The sequence below is a fragment of the Panthera onca genome, chromosome A1 (genome assembly GCF_046562875.1).
Source record: "Panthera onca isolate mPanOnc1 chromosome A1, mPanOnc1 haplotype 2, whole genome shotgun sequence".
NCBI lineage: Eukaryota > Metazoa > Chordata > Mammalia > Carnivora > Felidae > Panthera > Panthera onca.
In genome coordinates, this window is record NC_138339.1 from 138,623,969 (window position 1) to 138,643,152 (window position 19,184).

Below are 19,184 nucleotides of genomic sequence, written 5' to 3' on the forward strand. Positions count from 1 at the left end.
TGCTGGCTCTGAAGAGGAAGGAAGGGGCCAGGAGCCAAGGAATGCAGCGCCCTCTAGGTGCCGGCGGTGACCCTCAGCTGACAGCCAGCAAAAGAAGGGAACCTTGGTCCTACGACCACAAGGAACTGATTCTGCAACCGGACTCTCATTCTAGAGCCTCCAGAAAGCAACATAGCCTGCAGACACCTCAATTTTAATCTGGAGACCCATTCTGGGTTTCAGACCTACAGAGTTGCAAGATGAATTTGTGTTGTTTTAAGCCACTAGGTGTGTGCTGATTTCTTATAGGAGTAGAAAATGAATACAGGTAGCATCAAAAATGGTTAGACTCTCTCATGGGCCAGGGTGTGGAACCAGGTGAATGAATTACAAGTGTTCTTATGACGACCGCCAGACTTTAGATACAGGCTTGAGGAAGCCTAGCGTTCTCCTTGCTGAGTGTCACTGCACATACTCAACAACCACTGGCCACCTAAACCTAATTCTGTGAGATCAGACCACGAGGATACCCTGCCATCTCCCCAAGTACTCTGTTTTTCAGACATGGTCAGTTTTAGTCCCGACATTTCACCCCTAAGAAAATAAAAGTCTGTGATCTCAGTTTATCTCACTCGTTCTGTGACTCACCTACTGAAAATTTAATTGTCTAAAGAAGGAGACAGCAGGGGCACCTGGGTGGCTCAGTTGGGTAAGCATCCGACTTCAGCTCGGGTCATGATCTCAGGGTTTGTGAGATCATTTTAACTTGATTCCTTCTATAAAGACCCCATCTCCAAACAGGCATACATTCTGAGGTACTAGAGGTTAGGACTTCAATTTATCTTTTTAGGACAGGACATAATTCAACCAGGGAGACCTAGGCTTGTACATGAGGACTTCTAACAGAGCTGAAGGTTGCCATTTAAATTTTTTTTTTAATTTTTTATTTACTTGCTTTGAGAGAGAGAGAGAGAGAGAGAGAGAGAGAGAGAGAGAGAAAGACAGCAGGGGAGGGGAAGACAGAGAGGGAGACAGAATCCCAAGCAGGTTCCACGCCGTCAGCACAGGGCCCACTGTGGGGCTTGAACTCATGGACCATGAGATCATGACCTGAGCCAAAATCAAGAGTCGGACACTTAACTGACTGAGCCACCCAGGCACCCCTGGAGGTTGCCATTTTTAAATAGTAATTATCTTTATAATGATAAAGAGTTAGTAAAGTTATTCTAGTAGGAAAAGGCATTCAGCACTGTCTCTCACTCAAAATTTTGGACTAGAAAAACTCTTATTTTTCAACCCTCCTTTTTCACCTTTCTGTGTTGTTGGTGCCCTGGAGCGTGAAGGGTATAGGGTGCTGTGGCTAGACCAAGTGGACCTCCCTTTTCACTTCTAGTTTCGCCCATCCCACTGAGGAACATGGTAAGTAAAAGACCAGGGTCTACAGCATAACTTCTCATATTTTATCTTGTCACTGGCCTAACGATAACTGTCTACAGCATTCAGCTTGGGGAACAGCAGAAGAGCTGTTATCTGTTAGCATACATGTGTATTTTATCCTAGGCCCATCGACAGGGAAGGCAGCCAAGACCCTGACCTTGAACTGCTCACCAATAAAACAGCTATTATAGCTCATGAAAAGCTCACAATTCCACGGTATAGAGACTGAGGACCATGTTTTTTGGTCTTTCCGAGGATGAATCTTTAGAAAAAAAAATTCTACTGGATTATTTGAAAGCTCGTCTGAGTGGCGCCCCCCCCCCCCCATACACTACTGGGGGGCAGGGATATTGCTACAATATTTCTGGAAGGATATTAGGCAGCATCCATCCACATTTTAAATACTTATGCCCTGTGTTCTAGCAATTGCCTTTCTAGGAGCTTAGCTTTAGAAATACCTACACATGTACCTAAAGACGTGTACAAGGATGTTCGCTATGGAAACGTAACTTACTGAGTTGTGAGTTTGTGGGCATTTTCCCCTCAGTTACAAGAAGTTCTTAAAGCTCACTTCACTCCCTCCCCCTGGGGAGATTTGTGTAACTGGGCAGAGGATACTTGGAGGGAACCCCTTTAATGTTTAATTTTGCTTTATTCTTCCCATTATAATTTTTATTTTATTTCTTTTTAAAATTTATTTATTTAGTGGCACCTGGGTGGCTCAGTTGGCTAAGCGTCTGGCTCTTGATTTCAGCTCAGGTCATCTCACAGTTTGTAACAAAATCCTGAGTCAGGCTCTGCGCTGATGGCAGGGAGCCTGCCTGGGATTCCCTCTCTCCCTCTCTCTCTGCCCCTCCCCTGCTCATGCTCTTTTTTTCCTCTCTCAAAATACATAAAAGAAACATTTTTTTTTTAAGCTTTAAAATTTACTTATTTCAATCAACTTCATTAATAAACTGTGTAACAATGCCTTCAGGAATAGAACCCAGGGATTCATCACTTACATATAATACGATACCCAGCGCTCATCCCAACAAACATCCTCAATTTTTAAGTCCTGTTTCCAGTGAAAACATAACTGGGTTTTCATTAAAGAGGGCATTCTAGTATGGAGGGCAGGAGGGTACAGAGAGACCTGGCCTCTGAGACAAGAGCGGGGGAAGTAGGGAGACCAAGGTTTTGCCAAGCTTAGAGAAGAGCTGGAGGGTCCGGGGACGTGCCAGACTGTGGCCTGGTTACACCTGTAATCAGGTAAGGCCTCCCATCCACCATACGTCTCTTTTCAACTGGGAAAAAGAAGGTTTTTAAAAATAATTTAAAACACTTCGTATTTTGCTTCTAACATTTAATTTTTAGGGTTCATCCTCCTAATCTGTCAACATGACTCTGAATGCTGATTCCGATTTTTAGTGATTCCCTCCCCAATACGGTAACTGTCATTCGGCTGGTGTTTCCCAAAGTCTGACTTTAATCCTCTAAAGTGCTGTCGGCACCTTGATCTTCATCCTGCTAGACACCTACCTGACAGCTTCTCCACTGTCCCCCTCTCTTCACGCTTATCCTGACAACCTCCCACAAATGGTTCCTGACGTCTAGGTAAGCAGTGGGTAGCCGTTCAATAATCTTGGCAAGAACAGAACTCACTCCGTCTATACCAAGAAGCTTTTAACTAACATCACGCTGACCGAACACTCTTCTGCGTTCTGAAGAGGCACGAATCGTCTGCTTAATTTTTCTAATAAATTTACTGGTGATGGTTGCCAGATCATCTGTCTGTAATTCCTCAAATACACATTTTTCTTTTGCAAAGCTGGGAAATGGGTCTATCTCTAGTTTTTTGCTTTTTTTGTTTTTTGTTTTTCTCTCTCAGGCACTTTATGATTTCCTAGCACGTAAAGGACAGGAGTCTGGGGACGCTGCCTGTGTGTTCTTTCTATGACCACTAAGAAGTTGGCCCCCGAGATATGCACACAGAGAGAGCCCGTCTGCCATCCCACACACCTTACGTTCCCTGCTTAGGAAGTTTGCTCTGCACTGTTTGTTTAAACGTCAATTTGCCTCTGGTACCTGTGGCACGGGTGCTGGCCGGGAAGACCTGGGACAGAAGAAGAAAAGCCGAGAGAAGAAGGCTAGGAATTCCCTGTACAACCAGCATGAGACTGGTACAACCAAAGCACCTGGCTCAAACCTAAGCGAAGTGAGGACAAGCCAGTCTCGGTGGTCACGGCAAGAATGGGTCACTTACTCCTTCAGCTGCTTGGTCAGCTTCACCACCTGAGAGGCCAGTGACATGCAGGTCTCCACCACCACCAGGTACCGGGAGCACAGGGTGTGCCCGTGGCGCTCGGCGCTCTGGGAGGGCTTCTCCCCGGCGTGGTTGTGCATGGTGACATTTGCTCCGTATTCAACCAATGTCTGTCAGAAAATGCAAAGGCACGTGTCATTCCAAGACCTCCCCCTGCAGCATTTTTGTTTCTTCACAGGACTGTAACAGAAAGGCGAATGGAACTTTTCCTGTTAGTCCCAAACCAGTTACGGGAACCCAGAGCGGGCTGGGGTAGCGGGCGCGGGGGGGCCATGACAAGCAAAAGAGAGGTTCTGGCGAGGTTGCAGGAGCTGCTATCAGACACTTTCCCCAGAGCCTACAAAAGTGCAGCAGAGCCAATGTCACTGCTTCGGATCCCACCGAGCCTCCAAGGAACTGTAAGGGGCGGGCCTGACGCTGTCCCCAGGAGGCTGCCTCCTGAGCAGGGAGAGGCAGTGGTGAGCTGCTCTGTCCCTTTTAGTGTGTGGGCCCATAAAGTTGGGGATGTGAGGGGTGCCTGGGTGGCTCAGTCGGTTAAGCTCCCAACTTCGGCTCAGGTCATGATCTCGTGGTCCGGTCTGTGAGTTCGAGCCCCGCATCGGGCTCTGTGCTGACAGCTCAGAGCCTGGAGCCTGCTTTGGATTCTGTGTCTCCCTCTCACTCTGCCCCCTGCCCCACTCATGCTCTGTCTCTCTCGCTCTCAAAAATAAATATTTTTTTTTTCTTTAAGGAGTTGGGGATGAGTGTAAAGAGGACAGAGTGGAATTTTGTTTACCTGTTCCTATTTGCTTGGGAAGCACGCGTGATCTGTGGATGAGCCGACCTCAGCAGAAAGAAAAAGAACTCGAGAAAAATGATCTGGAGGGGCTGTGAAGCTACCCATACTCCCACCCGTGTCGGGCAAGAACATGACCCATAAATTGAGCAGACGTTACAGAAGGGGCTTGCGGTGAGCTGGCTATCATGCCACTTAGAGAAGGAGAGGGTTCTCCAGCAGCAAGAGCAGGGAGGTGTTACACAGGCAGAGGGAAGTGTATGGGGGACAAGGATGTGATGCTAGGGCCAGATGTCCCCTGTCAGGTATCAGTGCGGAGGCTCCAGAGAGGCCTCACCCACCAAGCCCAGCAGAGGGTCAGCATCTGAAGGCTGCCACAGAGGACATTAGTGGCCAACCACAGTGAGCCAAAGAAGCAGTGACAGCTTTCAGGGAGAGTGCCATGACCTCTGACGTTAAGCAAAGAGTCAGTTGACTTTTCTCTCCTATCTCTTCCTTGTCTCCAACACTGAGCCCAGAAGAGAGAGGAGAATAGGAATAGGGGATAGGGATAGGAGACAGGGGTGTACAAAGCCAATCATGCCTCTGTCTCCTGGCCAAGTCCCTTGAACCCTGAGTCTAATCTGGGTTGGAAAGCAGAATACTTTGAATCAGAAGACTGAGATTTTAAAAGGCGAAAGATTTATGCGATCTGAAGAGAAACCAGAGTATAGAAGATTGAGATTTTAAACTGGTTTGGAGTAATGTTACGTCGCAAGCAAGCAGAAAGTTATGGAACCCGGCCAAGGTCATCATTAGTAAAGAAGAGAGACTTGATGGACCATGGTTGACACCAGTAATTAAAAAAAGAAAAAAAAATCAGGGTGCCTGGGTGGCTCCATCGGGTGAGTGTCTGACTCCTGAATTCGGCTCAGGTCATGATGTCACAGGTTCATGAGACCCAGCGTCGCATCGGGCTCTGTGCTGACAATGCAGATCCTGCTTGGGATTCTCTCCCCCCGCCGTCTGTCCCCCACCCCTTCTCGCAAATAAATAAACTTTAAAAAAAAATTTTTTTAACATTTGTTTATTTTTGAGAGAGAGAGAGACACAGCACAAAGAGGAGAGGGAGACACAGAATCCGAAGCAGGCTCCAGGCTCTGAGCTGTTAGTACAGAGCCCGATGCAGGGTTTGAACTCACAAATCGTGAGATCATGACCTGAGCCAGTCGGTCACTCAACAGACTGAGCCACCCGGGCACCCCACAAATAAATAAACCTTAAAAAAAAATCAAACTTTTTTTCTATTTATACTGTGGTGACATTAGAAAAGCTGTCCCATCAGTATTAGTCAACTGCCACAATCTGACATAGTCTTTGACACTATCAAGAAGAAATGTATCTCTGGATTTATATGAGTCAAAGGTACTATTGCTTCCAAAAGAAACACCTGTGATTTTTAAAAAAATTTTAACATTTATTTATTTTTGAGAGACAGAGAGAGACAGAGAGAGAGAGAGAGAGAGAGAGAGGCTGAGCACAAGTCGGGGGGGGGGGGGGGAGAAGAGACAGAGACACACACAGAATCCGAAGCAGGCTCCAGGCTCCGAGCTGTCAGCACTGAGCCCCATGCGGGGCTCGAACCCACGAACCATGAGATCATGACCTTTGCCGAAATTGGACACGTGACCAACTGAGCCACCCAGGCACCCCGAAACACCTGTGGTTTTCAAGTTCCTAGATGGCTTACACCGAGGGGTCATGAGGAACTTTGGAGCCTCCTGGTTTACGGTTCGGAGCCTCCTGGTCACTCACCACGAAAGGCCAATCTGCCCCGAAGCCACTGCCGCCAGCCTGACAGAAGTAGCAGGCAGATCACCTCGGCCCTGAGCTCCTGCAGCCCTCCCAGGGCATCCCTGTAAACACCTGCTGTTACCACTCCCTTGATCCCCAGCCTCTGGCCTCTGCAGTTTTCCATACTCAGTCTCCACCTCACCTCAAAAGGGCCCTTGCGATCGCCCCCGACCCCGGCCTACCCTCAGTCTCTCTGTATCTTTTTTTCCCCCCTTTTAAATCTCACACCCAGTGGACAGACCCGCTTCCAAGATTATCCAAGTTTCCACAGCCACAGTATCTAGTGCCAAAAACATCATTTGTGTTAAGTGGAGAGATGAATGGCCTAAAAGCACAGACAGCCTCTGTTCACATATAAAAGAAAAATAACCAAGATCCCAAACAGAATTAGTGATATCAGCTGGTTTTCTTTGGCTGTCGGTCACTTATTAGCTGATGAAAGAAGTTCAAGATGATTAAATATTTGAGGGTTTTGTTAAATGGAAAAATTGAAGGTTTTGGTTTTTATTCAATTATTGTTTTCCTCCACAAAAAAGTCCTGCTACAGTCCTTTCATCTTCCAGAGATCCTGGGAGTAATTTAAATTTTTCTCTTTGCTCTCCTTTCTTATCACTGCTTTTGCAGTGTGGCACCTTAAATGAGAAGATGCACACTTTGCCAACATTAGTGGGGAAACTTCCAGACACTCGGAATACTTCCTTTCAACGTTGCTCTCCAAAGAGCGGACGCTCCAGAGAGCGTTGTGCTGTTACCTCTGCCTTGTGCTTTTATGAACCTCTTGCCTTTCACACTGTCAGCTTTTCCAGATCTTCTCCTGTCATTTCCAGAGTAGAGTCCCTTCTACCTTCATAAGCGACTGGTTCTCAATGCCCGGATTTTCTCTCTCTCTCTCTCTCTCTCTAATTTATGTATTTATGTATGTATGTATTTATTCATTTAGAGAGAGAAAGGGGCAGGGGCAGAGAGAGACGGGGGCAGAAGATCTGCAGCGGGCCCCATGCTGACAGCAGAGAGCCCAATGTGGGACTCTAACTCATGAACTCTGAGATCGTGACCTGAGCCCAAGTCGGACACTTAACAGACCGAGCCACCCAGGCACCCCATCAGATTTTGTCTTTTGGCGACAACCTACCCTGCACACAGTAGGACATCAGTAAGTTCCTGTTAAATCAGCACATTGAGTTGCAATAAAAGAAACAACGTGTAATAAGGTAAATAAATAAAAAAAAAAAAGACCGCTGCTTCCTTAGAGCTGTTCTACGCGCCGAGCTTATTCCGAATGTTGTGAACTCATTGAGGTTAAAGGTACTTTCCTTTAATCACAGCCTTCAGTCATATGCTGTTAGTCAGGAGGGAGTTTTCTTACATTTCAAGAAGATGTGGTAACACATCCAAAGATGCTGGGTCATTGTCCACGATACGAATGGGGTGAATGGTCTGACTCTGGTAATTACGCCTTCATACATCAAATTCCGGGCCAAATTCAAACTTTGTTTCCAATGCAAAGCCTCTCTTTCCCTCACAGGGTCACTCCTCTTTCTCGTTGGTCACTGTCTCTCTTTGCTTTATCACTCAGGGCCTTAGCATTTTTTAAGAAAAGGGGTTTATCTGGTTTTACATGCATACATGCCCCAAACTTCTGAGGACCCTCACTGGGCTTTCAGCCATGTGTTATTACAATGGCGGCACTGGGTTTGACTCAGGTTCCTGCAACAGAGCGTTCGGCTCAGGGGAAGATTCCGACTCCTCTTCTTGTGGGAACTCTAGGTGCTCTAAGCAGCCCTCCTGGATCCTCTCTCAGGTGGCTGGGGGGCAGGGAGAAGAGCGTCCTCACCTCTCCCGTGGCTCTGCTCCCCAGCCTTTGTACACCTTTGCACACATAGACCATGGTAATACTTGTGAGGCATGTAGGGCTACATTGATGAGGCCTCCTGAGGCTGTTGGGTAGAGTGGCTGGCCAACCAAGACCCTGCCTGGCCTGCTTGAGGGCTGAGGGGAGCAATGGCCCTCCGGAGGCCTCCCTGTAATCAATTCTGGGCCTTTCTGATGGCATTTGAGAAGCTCAGCCCTGCCCCAGAGCAAGGGGGCAAACCACAGCCCTCTGTCTCTAGTCCCTTTCGACAGCCTTCAACACTCAAGAAGAAACTTCTAGGACTCTTTAAGCCAACATTTGTGTGGATTTCTGGAAATACAACTATATCTACTTAATTCCTTATTATCGACTATAATGGAAAAAGCTGACTTCACTCACATATTTCTTCCAGTAAACAAAACGTCACTTTTTTTTGTTTCATTGCTTGATAAACTCATTTCTCTCTTCAAAGCAGCAGAGCCTGCGTACCTGTATGCACCCGAGGTAGCCATGCTGTGAGGCTACGTGGACGGCACTGTTGCCATCTGGGTCCACTTCATCCAGCGAGATGCCCTGTTCTTGCATAAACTGAAGAAGCCAAAGAAGAATTTTCTCCTATAAACACACAGACAGTTGCAATTAATGGAATATCATGTCCTAAGTCTAAAGTAAAACACAGAGGCAAGCAAAACTTCTAACTTGGGAAGCTTACATACCACCAGGTTGACCCTATCAGCAGAAAATACCCATTCATTCTGAACTGAAAATCCGTGCTTCTCTCTGACTCGAGTCAACGTAAGAGGCACGCTCAGAGACTCTTAAGAGCAGGAAGTTATGTCAGAAACGTTCTTGTTGCACTGACATCCACTAGAGATGGAAAACTGATTTGTAGAAATTTGAGTACCTCCTCAAAGTCACACACCTAGACAGATCCAAAGTGAGGGCCAAAATCGAAGTCTTTTGATGCCAAGGCAATGTTCGTGTTATTTTGTTACACCGTCTTTAGGGTTCAAGAATATTATAAAACCTCAGACACTGAGATAAGCAACTTATCCTTTGAAGTTGATAATGCTTCAACCATGCCTTCCTAATCCCAGACCTCTTGCAATCAACAGGCTGTCAGAGAGAGGCAACAGCTTAAGTTGCTTAAGCAGAAGAACCTCACCAAAATAAAACCAGGACCTTTTGGATTTTTCTGACCAAATGTTGGTGGGGTTTTAAAGGTAAAGGTTTCCCTTATTCTGCGTTATTCACCCAATGTCTGAGCACAACCTTTCAAGAGCAAAGACACAGAGTGCTCAGTGTGTTGCCAAAATCCGTTTGCATTTTACCCACTGGGTCTTTTGTGGTATTTTCATGTTATCTTTGGCCTCAGGAGAAAGCAGGGGGATGGGATTTCACTGTTTTAAAATAGAAGAATTAAATACAATGTTAAAAAAAAAAATAAGAGAGTGGTAAAAACAACAGCGTGAAGTTCAGTGAGTGGAATTTGACATTTAAAAGGATGATCATGTGTTTGAAATAGCCTTGAACCTCTCCTTAGCCTTCTAAAGGATTTTTTTTTTTTTTTTTTCCAGTTACTTGCTCGGACTGGTCATGAACTTTTATACTTTTCTGGATTAAATTTGCCTTCACCTTCTGAACATGCCAACTAATCTGCTTAAGGAATGTTGGATAAAAACAGCCAACCCCTTCAGGGCTTTGCCCTTCACAGGGGAAGCAGGGCACTGTTTATGAAGGCATTGGTGACATCAGGGACAGAATGAATATTCCCACCACACTCTTTCCATGTGAGCAAGCAGAGAGTAAGACCCCTAAAGAGCAAGAGGAGAAAAATGTAATGAATGCCTATAAACTACCAAGAGGGCACCCAGGGAAAGCAGGGTGTCAGCGGCAAAAGCAGACAGACCTTGTAGAACATCAAACCCTGAACATCCCTGGAGAATGAGGTGGAGAAGGAAGGCCCTGGAGGCCAGGCTGGGAGCTACAATCTGGATAAGGGTAGACTAAAGTGCTTGTCCTCTTTTTCCGAGGCAAACGTGGATGGGGGTTTGGGGCTGATATTTGGATCAGAGCAGGTGATGCTTCAAAGGCACAAGGTAGAACAATTTTATTTTTCCTAATGAGGAAGAGGTATTACTTTTATTTGGAGCCAGATGATTCTGCCGTGTGATCTTGGAAGACCTGGGTGAGTGGACATATCTCAGGTTAACAAGCATAACCAACTGGTTTGAAGTCAATGGATAAGACATGGAAACATCAAGAGGGCAGGCTGTCGTGATTTGACTGGTGAAAAAGACGGCCCTGTCATCTTGGTGGGTCATTCTCAGGTATGCGGTGACCTGGTTTGCTCTATGATATTCCATCATGGGATGTTAAAGTGGCAGAGTGGGAGAGATTTTAGGAGTCATCCCATTCGAACACCCTTGTTTTACCAATCAGAAAGCCAAAGAAGACAAGTATATATTCTCTGATACTCTAGCAGCAAACTTCTTTAGCAAGTAAAGTTCAGGGGAACGCACGATAGTCAGAAATATCCTATACGTACCTTCTCGTCAGGCACATTTTCATATTTTTCAGACTCAATTAATAGCATAGTGGAGAAGTCTATTCTTCTATTAACGATAGGGTTGTAGAAAATGGGATATAGCATTTCATACGACTAGACATTTTCCCCTATAAAAATAGGGAGAAGAATCTGGACACCTTGACTTTGCAGGGGCTTGAAAATCTGGGCAGACAGGCCACGGTCTGTATAAGGCAAGAGCTGCCTTGGCTCCTGATGGTCTTTCAAGTCAGGTTCAATCCATGTTGTTTGATAACCTGCCTTCTTTTCTTCTGATGCCATGGATAACTCTCCCTTATAATTACATTCCAATTCAAGACACAAGACTTATATAAAGGAAGAACCATTATTCTACTGTTCAGAACAAGGCAGGTCTTTGCCCAGCACCTCAAATTTCAGTTTTGTGTTCGGTAGTGGGCAATTTACTTTAATAAGAAGCTACAGAATCAGCCTGTTCTTTGATAAACTTCATGAAAACAAAAGGTCTTGAATTCCCGGGTTTGGGTAAAAGCATGGTCAGCATCCAGTCTCAGAGAAAATGCCGTTTTCTGCTCTGATTCGGGAGAACATGCCAGCAGAAATCGATGGGACTATAACGTAAAGAGTGACTTACTCGACCAATATCTAGTAAGGAGAAAAAATACAGCTATTTTCTCCAACTGAGAAGGGCCTTATGAGATACATGTGTATTAAATATACATATGCAGTGATGGCTACCTCTCTTCTTAGACATTTAGCGCTCTCTTTCTGTGCACACCTGCATGTGTGTTGTGTGCTGTGTGTGTCAGGGAGATGTTTAAAAAATGTCATTTCCGGGGCGCCTGGGTGGCGCAGTCGGTTAAGCGTCCGACTTCAGCCAGGTCACGATCTCGCGGTCCGTGAGTTCGAGCCCCGCGTCAGGCTCTGGGCTGATGGCTCGGAGCCTGGAGCCTGTTTCCGATTCTGTGCCTCCCTCTCTCTCTGCCCCTCCCCCGTTCATGCTCTGTCTCTCTCTGTCCCAAAAATAAATAAAAAACGTTGAAGAAAAAAAAAAAATTAAAAAATGTCATTTCTGATTTTCATTTTGCCGTAATTCACTGCTTTCAGAGAACATCCAGTGAAGTCGTAAGGATCGAGAGGCCCTTCTGTATTATTTCCATTTTACAGACTGCCTCTCCAACTTAACATTTTACCCAGCCGCCCACACACTCATCTAGACGTTCGATTTTTATCTATTGACTGAAAACTTCCTTCATGTCCTGGTTTCCTCTTCTGGGGATTTTCTGCTCTTTTGGTAATCTGTTTTATTGGGGCATTTTGTGTGTTGTTAAAGGCAATGCAAGTCGTTTCATGGGGCAATTAATACATGTAATTTATGAGATTTGCTGGACAAAGTCTAATAAAAAAAATGTCACTGCAAAGCGTTCCACAGGTCTCTTGTTGTCCTCAATCAGTAGAGTGTCTACAGTTTTCATTATGACTGTAAGTTCCAAAGGAGGCAACTTCTTCTGCAATCAGAGATCATCGAATCTAATATACTATCAAAGGTAGAATTCAGTCTGTTTTTTGAGATGTTAAAATGTAAAAAAATGGCCAGCCACAATTTCAGGGTGTCATATATTGTAAGATAAATGTAGAATCCAGAGACGGTAAAATGTGAACAAAAAGTGTATCCGAGAACTTGTTAAACAGGTTAAGGCCTAAATCATTCGTTGTCAAGTTTCCCTTATGTTTTACTTATGGTGAAATAAGCCAATTGAACAATATTGAGATCAATAAAACAGGAAATTGGAAGATACCCAATAATCGTAAGAAGCAACATTTATCTAATGTCTACTATGTGTCAGCAACGGGCAGTGTTCACGTGGCTTTTTGCCCCCTGGCAAATAAACCACTTTTATCTCCATGTTAGAGATGAACAAACTGAGGTCCAGAGAGATCTTTTCTGTTTAAAAATAATAATAAACGTTTCCAAGACCCCTGAGCTAGTAAATGGCAGGGCTAGGATTTAAGATCAGACACGGAGCCACTGTTCTCCAGGCCTCTGCTATCTGTCTACTCAGTATGAGTATCCTCAGCCACTCACTGACCCATGGCCCCTGAATCCATAATGGACACACTCATTTTGCACGCTTGGGTCACAGAAAGCACAATTAACAGCCCATCAGTCTGTGGGTTTATAGAGCTCTGTGTTGCTTACGCTGTTTCAAAGATCAGTCCCTGGAGAGCGGGTGGGTGCTTCGGCTAATCAGACATTTTTCTATTTTGCTTTTGTCTGCAGTCTCAGTACTTTGAGTGTTGTTTTCTTATTTCTATCCGGTGACAGTGAAACAATCAAGTCCACAGAATATTTTGCTTTTTAAAGTCGATCGTGGAAAAACAATCGCACGTAGCCTCTTGCCTGCATGCCTATTGCTGTAGGAATTGCTGCTCTGTTCCTTTTTTTCAAAACTTATCCTTGATCATTCTATCCCTTTGTTTTTTGTTTTGTTTTGTTTTGTTTTGATCTGTGTCAGGGCCAACATTTCAAACGCCAAATGCGGGGTGCCTGGGTAGCTCAGTTGGTTAAGCATCCTGTTCTTGGTTTCGGCTCAGGTCATGATCTCATGGTTCGTGGGTTCAAGCCCTGTGTCAGGCTGCGAGCTGACGGTGTGGAGCCTGCTTGGGATTCTCTGTCTCCCTCTCTCTGCCCCTCCCCTGCTCTCTCTCTCTCTCTCTCTCTCAAAATAAATAAATAAACACAAAAAATAAAATGCAGAATGCACCCAGTGTAGACAAAGGTGCTCTTGTACATGCTGAGTGCTATGAGGGAGGTTGTTTTCATAGCAGGATGTCCTTACCAAAAGTGACAGGGGAGACTCAGAAACACAATGGTCATAAGGAACACAGAACCCACTGAACCAATGACCGGTGCAGAATGGGCTGAAGCCCCCAAACTGCTGAGGGCACTACAGCTTTGCTGAGAGCGTGGGCCAGACCCTCAGAGCCTTCGTGGTGAAATAAAACAGCGCCCGTGACACAGGTTAGCTTTGACTTGAGACAATTCTGTCTCTACTGTTTGGCCGGCAACAACTCTCTCCAGGGACAGCAAAGCAGGCCGACTGGAGGACATCCCTGCTTTTTCCGGGAGTTTCCCCGCAGTTTTCACCTCCGTGCTCCCTGTGGCTAGTGCTGCTCCGTATGATCAGGCAATGGAATAATTGCACCCTCTGAGACTTCATGTGTCAGGAGGAGGAAAATCAATTCTTATCACCCCAAGATCTATCACTCCAGGAGACCGCTAAAATCTGCCGGCTGCCCTGCAGTACCGGAGTCTTTAAGGTAATTTTTGCGAGAAAAAGGACACAAATTGGGAGTCACGTAGAGCCCCTTCTTTGAGAATCTATATGAGGGGCAGAGGGCAACTAAAATAAACCAAGGGAGGAATTTTCCTCTGTTCTATCCTTTCCAGCAGTATTTACTGAAGAAACAAAAGCAGAGCACACTCAAGTGCCTGCCTGATGCAGAAAAACCTGCATGTGCTGAATCCATTAGAAAAATGTTCAATAACAGTCTTCCTTGTGAAAATATTAGCCTTGTAACGGTTCCAAGTTCAGCATCTCCACAGGTTACCTGTTACATAAGTGCCTGCGGCGGATGCGGGATGGCTGGGCAGAGGAGGACTCGTGGTTCTAAAGGGCCTCGATGCCTTCCACTTGGGGAGGAGTGCTCTCCGAAAGGCGCTGCTGGGCTGCCCTGCTCAGAGCCGTGCTCTGGGTCATTAAAAAGGCCTCTCAGCTTGAAATAACAGCCTGAAGATTGATATTAGCGTGAGGCAAACGTCTGACGTGGCTCTTCTGCGAGGTCCCCTATTTCCGTATTTTCCTCTAGTCCAGTCCAGTAAGCCACAGCATCACCCAACCAGTCCCAGAAAGGACACATGCGCTTCTTTGGTCCTGATGGCTTCACAATTGCAAGAAACCCACTGTGAGAGGCGAACAGAGAAGCTGGCACACATAAGCAGCATTTCCCGACACAAAGAATGCCAGGGGCCCAATTATTTACTTAGAGTCTCAGAACAGCAATGCAATCCCTTCCTCCTTTTCTTTGGCAAGCTCTACCAAAAGCACAGGTAGCCTTTCTACGGGGATGGAAAATTCCTTGCTAGGCTTTAGATAAGCCGATGAAATCAGGAGCACGAAACGATTATTCAGACGGTTTGGGAATAAATTACATTCAGTTTTATACTGAAAATGATTTAGGAAGATCATCGGTGATTACATTCTTTTGGTCATTCGAAAATTCGATTCTCCCCTTTGCCAGTACAAGCCAAAAAAGGGCATCCTCAGCAATTGCTTAGGAACTGTTATGGTTGTTTGTGGAATACTGTGACTGGGGCTCGCCAGGACAGGACACTGAGAAAATGGAGTAATTCTTTCAAAGACAGTAGCTTTGACAAATTGTCAGTGTTATTTCTGCTCTTTTCTTCATGTCGTAAATTTAGTACCAGGTACTGACTTCGATGACCTGTGTATCACCATGTGTTGTTAGACGGAATTGTAAGAAAGTCTTCCTCAAGTCAATGCTGCTGGGAACAGGCTATAGGAATTGCCTACACAGGCAGATGCAAAACAGAATCTGGTCCTGAAATCAGAGGGCCTGAGCTGAGGTGCACTCTTTGCTTACTAGGCACTGGAACAAGACAAGTGTAAGCCACTTAACTTTCTTCCTTGACTCTCACCTCCAGAATGGGTACAGACAACAGGATCCAACAGGGTTATTATTTTTTTTTTTTATTTTATTTTTTTATTTTTTAATATATGAAATTTACTGTCAAATTGGTTTCCATACAACACCCAGTGCTCATCCCAAAAAGTGCCCTCCTCAATACCCATCACCCACCCTGCCCTCCCTCCCACCCCCCATCAACCCTCAGTTTGTTCTCAGTTTTTAACAGTCTCTAATGCTTTGGCTCTCTCCCACTCTAACCTCTTTTTTTTTTTTTTTTTCCTTCCCCTCCCCCATGGGTTTCTGTTATGTTTCTCAGGATCCACATAAGAGTGAAACCATATGGTATCTGTCTTTCTCTGTATGGCTTATTTCACTTAGCATCACACTCTCCAGTTCCATCCATGTTGCTACAAAAGGCCATATTTCATTTTTTCTCATTGCCACGTAGTATTCCATTGTGTATATAAACCACAATTTCTTTATCCATTCATCAGTTGATGGACATTTAGGCTCTTTCCATAATTTGGCTATTGTTGAGAGTGCTGCTATAAACATTGGGGTACAAGTGCCCCTATGCATCAGTACTCCTGTATCCCTTGGATAAATTCCTAGCAGTGCTATTGCTGGGTCATAGGGTAGGTCTATTTTTAATTTTCTGAGGAACCTCCACACTGCTTTCCAGAGCGGCTGCACCAATTTGCATTCCCACCAACAGTGCAAGAGGGTTCCTGTTTCTCCACATCCTCTCCAGCATCTATAGTCTCCTGATTTCTTCATTTTGGCCACTCTGACTGGCGTGAGGTGGTATCTGAGTGTGGTTTTGATTTGTATTTCCCTGATAAGGAGCAACGTTGAACATCTTTTCATGTGCCTGTTGGCCATCCGGATGTCTTCTTTAGAGAAGTGTCTATTCATGTTTTCTGCCCATTTCTTCACTGGGTTATTTGTTTTTTGGGTGTGGAGTTTGATGAGCTCTTTATAGATTTTGGATACTAGCCCTTTGTCCGATGTGTCATTTGCAAATATCTTTTCCCATTCCGTTGGTTGCCTTTTAGTTTTGTTGGTTGTTTCCTTTGCTGTGCAGAAGCTTTTTATCTTCATAAGGTCCCAGTAATTCACTTTTGCTTTTAATTCCCTTGCCTTTGGGGATGTGCCGAGTAAGAGATTGCTACGGCTGAGGTCAGAGAGGTCTTTTCCTGCTTTCTCCTCTAAGGTTTTGATGGTTTCCTGTCTCACATTCAGGTCCTTTATCCATTTTGAGTTTATTTTTGTGAATGGTGTGAGAAAGTGGTCTAGTTTCAACCTTCTGCATGTTGCTGTCCAGTTCTCCCAGCACCATTTGTTAAAGAGACTGTCTTTTTTCCATTGGATGTTCTTTCCTGCTTTGTCAAAGATGAGTTGGCCATACGTTTGTGGGTCTAGTTCTGGGGTTTCTATTCTATTCCATTGGTCTATGTGTCTGTTTTTATGCCAATACCATGCTGTCTTGATGATGACAGCTTTGTAGTAGAGGCTAAAGTCTGGGATTGTGATGCCTCCTGCTTTGGTCTTCTTCTTCAAAATTACTTTGGCTATTCGGGGCCTTTTGTGGTTCCATATGAATTTTAGGATTGCTTGTTCTAGTTTTGAGAAGAATGCTGGTGCAATTTTGATTGGGATTGCATTGAATGTGTAGATAGCTTTGGGTAGTATTGACATTTTGACAATATTTATTCTTCCAATCCATGAGCAGGGAATGTCTTTCCATCTCTTTATATCTTCTTCAATTACCTGCATAAGCTTTCTATAGTTTTCAGCATACAGATCTTTTACATCTTTGGTTAGATTTATTCCTAGGTATTTTATGCTTCTTGGTGCAATTGTGAATGGGATCAGTTTCTTCATTTGTCTTTCTGTTGCTTCATTGTTAGTGTATAAGAATGCAACTGATTTCTGCACATTGATTTTGTATCCTGCAACTTTGCTGAATTCATGTATCAGTTCTAGCAGACTTTTGGTGGAGTCTATCGGATTTTCCATGTATAATATCATGTCATCTGCAAAAAGCGAAAGCTTGACTTCATCTTTGCCAATTTTGATGCCTTTGATTTCCTTTTGTTGTCTGATTGCTGATGCTAGAACTTCCAGCACTATATTAAACAGCAGCGGTGACAGTGGGCATCCCTGTCGTGTTCCTGATCTCAGGGAAAAAGCTCTCAGTTTTTCCCCGTTGAGGATGATGTTAGCTGTGGGCTTTTCATAAATGGCCTTTATGATCTTTAAGTATGTTCCTTCTATCCCGACTTTCTCAAGGGTTTTTATTAAGAAAGGGTGCTGGATTTTGTCAAAGGCCTTTTCTGCATCGATTGACAGGATCATATGGTTCTTCTCTTTTTTTTTGTTAATGTGATGTATCACGTTGATCGATTTGCGAATGTTGAACCAGCCCTGCATCCCAGGAATGAATCCCACTTGATCATGGTGAATAATTCTTTTTATATGCTGTTGAATTCGATTTGCTAGTATCTTATTAAGAATTTTTGCATCCATATTCATCAGGGATATTGGCCTGTAGTTCTCTTTTTTTACTGGGTCTCTGTCTGGTTTAGGAATCAAAGTAATACTGGCTTCATAGAATGAGTCTGGAAGTTTTCCTTCCCTTTCTATTTCTTGGAATAGCTTGAGAAGGATAGGTATTATCTCTGCTTTAAACGTCTGGTAGAACTCCCCTGGGAAGCCATCTGGTCCTGGACTCTTATTTGTTGGGAGATTTTTGATAACCGATTCAATTTCTTCGCTGGTTATGGGTCTGTTCAAGCTTTCTATTTCCTCCTGATTGAGTTTTGGAAGAGTGTGGGTGTTTAGAAATTTGTCCATTTCTTCCAGGTTGTCCAATTTGCTGGCATATAATTTTTCATAGTATTCCCTGATAATTGTTTGTATCTCTGAGGGATTGGTTGTAATCATTCCATTTTCATTCATGATTTTATCTATTTGGGTCATCTCCCTTTTCTTTTTGAGAAGCCTGGCTAGAGGTTTGTCAATTTTGTTTATTTTTTCAAAAAACCAACTCTTGGTTTCGTTGATCTGCTCTACAGTTTTTTTAGATTCTATATTGTTTATTTCTGCTCTGATCTTTATTATTTCTCTTCTTCTGCTGGGTTTAGGCTGCCTTTGCTGTTCTGCTTCTATTTCCTTTAGGTGTGCTGTTAGATTTTGTATTTGGGATTTTTCTTGTTTCTTGAGATAGGCCAACAGGGTTATTTTAAAGAATAAGCGAGATAATGTGCACAAACTCCAAAGGCTTGGTGCCTGGCACATAGAGTGAACGTTACATATTAACATATACATATATGTTGTATATGTGTGTCACATACGTGTTATATATATGTCGTATTTATATATATGTGATATATACATACACACTCATACACACATATATGTGTGTAATTTATATTCACTGAAGTTACCATGGTACAACATAAACTATCACCTAACATGGACTCGCACTAAAGAAAGACTGCAGTCATATTCTCCAAGGGTATTTTTTGAACTTGAGATTGTCATGCTCGGAAAAGCTTAATCTCTTGTTGACAATACCACAATTTACTGCCACCAGGACGGTTTATGAAGCAAAAGGGGATATGGTTATAGGCATGAGAAGCAATTTTCTTTGCCACAGACAAATATGATTAAATCTATTTTAATACAGTGCCGACTTTATTTATTTTTTTAAGGCTGAGGTTGGCACTCTGTGGTTCCAATTTTT

General features: G+C 44.2%; 1 protein-coding gene across 7 annotated transcripts in view; it reads right to left on the minus strand.

Moving 5' to 3' along the window:
* Nucleotides 1–19,184, minus strand: part of SNCAIP (synuclein alpha interacting protein) — a 160,722-nt gene that overhangs the window by 15,729 nt on the left and 125,809 nt on the right. For all 7 annotated transcript variants that reach the window (XM_060636276.2, XM_060636277.2, XM_060636275.2 and 4 more), the window contains 2 exons: nucleotides 8,671–8,796; nucleotides 3,662–3,831 (listed from right to left, as the gene is read on the minus strand). In XM_060636276.2, the coding sequence (XP_060492259.2) occupies nucleotides 3,662–3,831; nucleotides 8,671–8,796 (296 nt within the window). The remainder of the gene's footprint in view (nucleotides 1–3,661; nucleotides 3,832–8,670; nucleotides 8,797–19,184) is intronic.